General features: G+C 40.8%; 1 protein-coding gene across 1 annotated transcript; it reads right to left on the bottom strand.

Annotated features, from left to right (window-relative positions):
• Nucleotides 1-3,530: 3,530 nt before the first annotated feature.
• Nucleotides 3,531-6,202, bottom strand: LOC121376305 (N-acetyllactosaminide beta-1,6-N-acetylglucosaminyl-transferase-like). The gene is made up of 2 exons (XM_041504144.1): nt 5,040-6,202; nt 3,531-3,958 (listed from the first exon to the last, which is right to left on the bottom strand). The coding sequence occupies exons 1-2, from the start codon at nt 6,157-6,159 to the stop codon at nt 3,681-3,683; spliced, it is 1,398 nt and encodes a 465-aa protein (XP_041360078.1). The 5' UTR covers nt 6,160-6,202; the 3' UTR covers nt 3,531-3,680.

Raw genomic sequence — 6,202 nt, 5'->3', positions numbered from 1 at the left:
TATTGTTTATTTTTTCGAGCAACGTTTTGTCATATTTTCAAATTATCAACGAATAACTATTAAAGAACATCAATTAATGTTAAATATATTAACAATTAACGACAATACAGTGGTAATGGCATTTGGGCGACGGCATTTACTGTCGCCCAAATGCTACTGGTTCCCAAAGCCCGCTGTGTGACGGAATTTTCGTATAAACTGTAGCCCGAAGCCCGCTTTCGCACACACACTGTTCTTTACACTGTTTTTGTTTAAACCTTGAATTTTTATATTGATGTTGATCATCACTTTATTTATTTGCATTGCCATAGTTTGATACCCAATAGCCGATGTATTTTTCGTGCTGGGGTGTCGTTAAACATTCATTCATTCATTCATTATGTAAACAGGACGTCACGTTTCAAGCGTAGTGTGTGTGTGTGTGTGTGTGTGTGTGTGTGTGCGCGCGCGTGTGTGTGTGCGTATATGCGTTTGTTTATAGTAAAATATATATGTAGATATATAAATAGATAGACAGGCAGGCAGGTAGGCAGGCAGGTAGGCAGGCAGGCAAGCAGGCATACCGACAGACAGAGGGAGGGACGGACGGACGGACATAGGGACGGACGGACGGACAGAGATAGATAGATAACCATACAGACACACAGGCAGGAAGACAGAGAGACAGAGATAGACAGATAGATAGATAGATAGATAGATAGGTAGATAGATAACCATACAGACACACAGACAGACAGACAGCCATGCAGACAGACAGACATATAGAGATAGACAGATAGGACGGACGGACGGACGAACGTGATACAGACAGACAGAGATAAATAGACAGGCAGACATACAGACAGACACACAGACAGACAGACATACAGAGATAGATAGATGGATATATAGATAGACGGACGAACAGACAGACATATAGATGGATAGATGGATATAGATATATGGATGGCTAGATAGGCAGAGAGAGAGAGAGAGAGAGAGAGAGAGAGAGAGAGAGAGAGAGAGAGAGAGAGAGAGAGAGAGAGAGAGGGAGAGAAAGAAAGAGCGAGAAAGAAAGAGAGAGAGAGAGAGAGAGAGAGAGAGAGGAGAGAGAGAGAGAGGAGAGAGAGGGGTAGGGGTCTATATAGCGTGTGTGTGTGAGAGAGAGAGAGAGAGAGGAGAGAGCGTAGGTGTCTGGAGAGAGAGAGAGGAGAGAGAGAGAGAGAGAGAGAGAGAGAGAGAGAGAGAGAGAGAGAGATATGCATGCAGCCCAGTGAATTATGTGTGAGGGTCACAGGGACCCGTGACCCCGCTTGAAAACGTTAAGAATCACAAACCTCCTCTGACCCCTAGATGTTATTTATTCATTTTGACACAATAAATAACGTACATTAGTCTAGGATCAACAAACTAAAAGCTGCATTAGGTTTTGCGTTTTGTGTATCCTCTTGCATCATTATGTCTTTTCTTTTCTTTTTTTAAATTATTTTTTGAATAATATATTTTCTTCCTCTGGATATCTCTGACTGTTTAAATATACATTTTTGTAACATAGTCTCCACGTCCATGAATATTCTATGTATATAGGAGAGGGCCTCGTAAGTTAGCAAACTTCTTTTGCTTTTTCTACAATAAAATATGTTTTCAGTCAATCAATTAATCAACTAATATAGCATCGTGAAACCTTGTATGCAAGGGTAGTTTGTCGCGAACCATTACTAGGTCACCGCGACCTACTTTTCATAGTTCTAGATAATAAAACCTTCTGCTATTACTAAGTCACCCACCGTTCATTCTTCTAGGTAACTGACAAAGATAATGACTCAATTTGTCTAGTAAGTCTTGTTTGGCCTTTGAAGAAGCCGAGGCCGTTTTCTTTCCCAGAATTTAACATTACATACATAAACTGTTTCTCTGTCAATATAAATGTGACACTAGTGTACTTTTTGCTTCAAAACGGTTCCTTGTCTAATATAGAACAATGGCTCCATTTTTCAGACGGTGGTTTCTCCATTGGCTGCAATATCATCAATACTAGGTTCAATCTGTTAATACATCCCATTGATGACCTTGGCTCAACCTTTCCGACCAACCTCCCTTCTCCCCCCTCCCCCCATAAAGGGCTTTAAAAAAAAAAAAAAAAATTAATATATTTTGTTTTAGAGAACCCGGTCATAAATTGCGACAAATTTTTATAGAAATTTTTATGTTTTATTATTTTGGAAATGCGCACATAAATTATTTAAAAAGTCCATATTATTATTTAGGCCGTAATTATCTAAATTGACCTGGTAATAATGTCTGTCCCGGATCAGGCCCCTGGCTATCCAGAGACGGGACCAGGGACGGACATGCTCCAAACCTTCGTGGTATATGAGCATGACAAAATTATCCGCTCCGCTCCACCCCATTGCGAAAATCTCACATGATTATAATCAAATCATAAATGTAACACATTCATTAATGTCTGTGCTTCTCTATCAAATTCCTAACCTCACCAATACTCTATTTTATTTTATAAGCAAGCGTGTGCGTGATGTGTGTGTTCGTGTATGTGTATGTACGTATGTGTGCGTGCGTGCTTGTTTGCGTGTGTGTGCGTGTCTGTGTGGGTTTGTGTATGTGTGTGTCTCTCTCTCTCTGTGTGTGTGCGTGTGTGTGTGCGCGCGCGTGTGTATGTGTGTATGTTATTTTGTAAAGATTGTTACTGTAACGGATTTATACGCGTATCAACGTTACTGGTAAAACCGATGCTATTTGATAATCAGAATGTATTATTGTCGTTTTTGGACAAAAGGTAACGCTCGGTAATGCAAAAGAAAGAAAGAAAGAAATGTTTTATTTAACGGCGCACTCAACACATTTTTTATTTACGGTTAGATGGCATCAGACATATGGTTAAGGACCACACAGATTTTGAGAGGAAACCCGCTGTCGCCACTACATGGGCTACTCTTCCGATTAGCAGCAATGGATCTTTTATTTGCGCTTCCCACAGGCAGGATAGCACAAACCATGGCCTTTTTTAAACCAGTTATGGATCACTGGTCGGTGCAAGTGGTTTACACCTACCCATTGAGCCTTGAGGAGCACTCACTCAGGGTTTGGAGTCGGTATCTGAATTAAAAATCCCATGCCTCGACTGGGATCCGAACTCAGTACCTACCAGCCTGTTTGTTGACCGATGGCTTAACCACGACGCCACCGAGGCCGGTCAATATATGCGTGTCAACGTCACTGGTAAACCCGATGCTATTTGATAATCAGAATGTATTATTGTCGTTTCTTGACAAACGGTAACGCTCGGTAATGCATGCTATACATTCAATATACATTCAATATACATGACGTCCATATTACATAACGGTTTATTTACATAACATTTAAGGTAAATGTACTGTAATTATATTAAATGTAACATTATTTTATACCTCACCCTTTTTAGCAAATAATAATTTTATTATATACAATGTAACCATGTATCTCTCTCTCTCTCTCTCTCTCTCTCTCTCTCTCTCTCTCTCTCTCTCTCTCTCTCTCTCTCTCTCTCTCTCTCTCTCTCTCTCTCTCTCTCTGTGTGTGTGTGCGTGTGTATGTATTATTTGTTAAAGACTGCAAATAACAATAATCCCAACTCGTTGGAAGTGGCCGGGTGTCAATGCTATTAGTAACACCCGGTGCTATTTAATAATCTGAATGTCTTATTGCGGTTTCTTGACAAAAGGTAACGCTCGGTAATACATGCTGTCGAAAGGCAGCGAAGCCGTTGTCTTGTTGTGAATCCATTCGTCCATACAGTGCAGGGCGACTGGCTGATAGTCAAGGTAGAATTTATTGGCAAACAATTCCTTCTTCGTTATTAGCAAAGGGAGATCACCCACACCAAACACACACATACCATGCACCCACTTCCCAGCACACTGGTCTCTGCCACGCCACGATGCGTACGTCGCTAGCCATGGTTTCTCATCGGGAGGTCCTGTAATTACAACAAATATGTAACTAATAAATAGTAATTATGATTATGATGATGATGCCGAGGATGATGATGATGATTATGATGATGGTGGTGATGATGATGATGACAAATGTGGAAACTTAAAAGGATAGTTATACGAGGATACAGAGAGAGAGAGAGAGAGAGAGAGAGAGAGAGAGAGAGAGAGAGAGAGAGAGAGAGAGAGAGAGAGAGAGAGAGAGAGAGACGCACAGACATACCTGGCTGCTTTAACTGTACTTTTTAACATGCTTTTAATAAGCATTGCTGCCTTCATAGTGAAGCGTCCGATGTAACGACGCAATAATTACTGGTTTAAACAATATTTATTTCTGTTTATATACAGACAGAGGATAATAAATGAGTTACCAGTTATTATCAAATTTATGTCCCGAGTGAAATCATTTTCAATTCTCTCTGTCTCTCTCTGTCTGTCTCTCTCTGTCTGTCTGCCTGTCTGTCTGTCTCTCTCTCTGTCTGTCTCTGTCTGTATGTCTCTCTCTCTCTCTCTCTCTCTCTCTCTCTCTCTCTCTCTCTCTCTCTCTCTCTCTCTCTCTCTCTCTCTCTCTCTCTCTCTATATATATATATATATATATATATATATATATATATATATATCTCGCTCCATTACGTAACAGTGGTCTAGCTTGTTCTCTAGTTGGGAAGTGGACCCATATTTTAATCTTTCTTTATTTAGAGTAGGACCAAAAAAACCCGTACAGTTTTATAATCTGGAGTGGGCGATGTTATGCCTGTTGAAATATTTTTACATATTATATAGTGTGTGTTGTTCATAACGAAACGTTGCGAGCTGTTTCATTCGACACGGGTGTCACGGCATTTGTCTAGAGAATATTTTAGCCTTTTTAGATGCTTTCGGTTCATTTTAAATGCGATTTCTCTTCCATTTTTAAATAAGGCACAGAAAGAAAGAAAATAGATTTTAAACATTAACGGACAAATGCTCAAACTATGTGAACAACCTATGTTTCTAGAATGAACACTTGCTTATTGTAAGATAAAAGAAGAGATTTCCGCGGGTTATATACCAGTGGTGGTTACCTGAATATCCGCCAGGTGTTCCGAGATGTGTGTTGTGGTGCAACGTAGCCCAGAAATACTCGTCAGGACTAGAGATGTCTTTGCACCACTGTAGAAACTCTTTCGATATTTTAGTCTTGACAACAAACCGTACAAATTCCTTGGAAAACACCCCATACGCACTCCCCTTCACAATGGTGATGTTATATGGGGGTTTCTCCTTCAGCTGACCTGTGCGAATCAACAAGCTTTTACCCGATTTACTGGAGACGTACTTGTGCTTATACTGATAGCGAATTGGCAACATCCTTTTGCCTGTGATGCCTTCAATGTCGTTGGAGCCATTGTAAATTTTCAATATCTTCACGAGTTCTAGATTAGTTTTTAAGGGATATTCTTGTCCTGGAAGGTTAATCATGTACTTCCACTTCTGTGTCTTGGAAAGTAGGTCCTCCATGCAATTGATGTCGGCACGCAGACGAGAGAAACCTTTATAGGTGACGTACTCTAACCTTGATGCAAGGAAGACATTACTAAAGCAAGCAGCTAAGGATTCGGCCGCACTTCGAATAGCATTGCCAGAGTACGCGTCCAAATGTAGACAGTACAGGTTCTGGGGTCGGTAGATCGCTTTTAGTAGCATGTTAACCTGAGCTATGTCCTTGTGAAACACGATGCTGTAGGCTATAGGGAAGTTGGTCTCTTCCTTCGTGGTGGGAACAGAATTATAACCATGATAACGTCGGAATTCTTCACAGTTCTGGGTCTGCAGATGTATCGCTTGGTCACTGTACAAATTATCACGTAAGTGGATCTTATTATTGGCTTGTTCTATGGCTTGCATGTCACCTTCGAATATTGCTTTACAATTGACTGAAACAAATTCACCAAAACCTGGATGCGACCGAAACTGAGGATTTGTGCTGGTTTCGTTACTAATGTGGCTCGACTTCAAAATCGGTAGCCCATTGGAAACTAGAATATAGTTGGTGCTGGTCTTTCTGCCAAGCTCTTGACCACGGACTCGCTCTTGTTCCCAGGCGACATAGACGAGCTTGATGGACATGTAACTGACGACCGTCACCAACAGGACGAGGAATGCAATGGTCGCTCTGAGCTTCATTGGCTTCGTTCGAATCATTCAGTCTCCAGGTGTGTCTTTCATTACTTAAAGCAACCATTCA

The sequence above is a fragment of the Gigantopelta aegis genome, chromosome 6, assembly GCF_016097555.1.
Source record: "Gigantopelta aegis isolate Gae_Host chromosome 6, Gae_host_genome, whole genome shotgun sequence".
NCBI lineage: Eukaryota > Metazoa > Mollusca > Gastropoda > Neomphalida > Peltospiridae > Gigantopelta > Gigantopelta aegis.
This window is presented reverse-complemented; position numbering and strand designations above follow the sequence as displayed.

What these genes read in the sequence shown, in the direction of transcription:
- LOC121376305 (XM_041504144.1), bottom strand. Translation starts at nt 6,159, where the DNA reads ATGATTCGAACGAAGCCAATGAAGCTCAGAGCGACCATTGCATTCCTC. An exon ending in AACACCTGGCGGATATTCAG is followed by an intron (nt 3,959 to 5,039) that starts GTAACCACCACT and finishes TTGTAATTACAG; the next exon opens with GACCTCCCGATGAGAAACCA.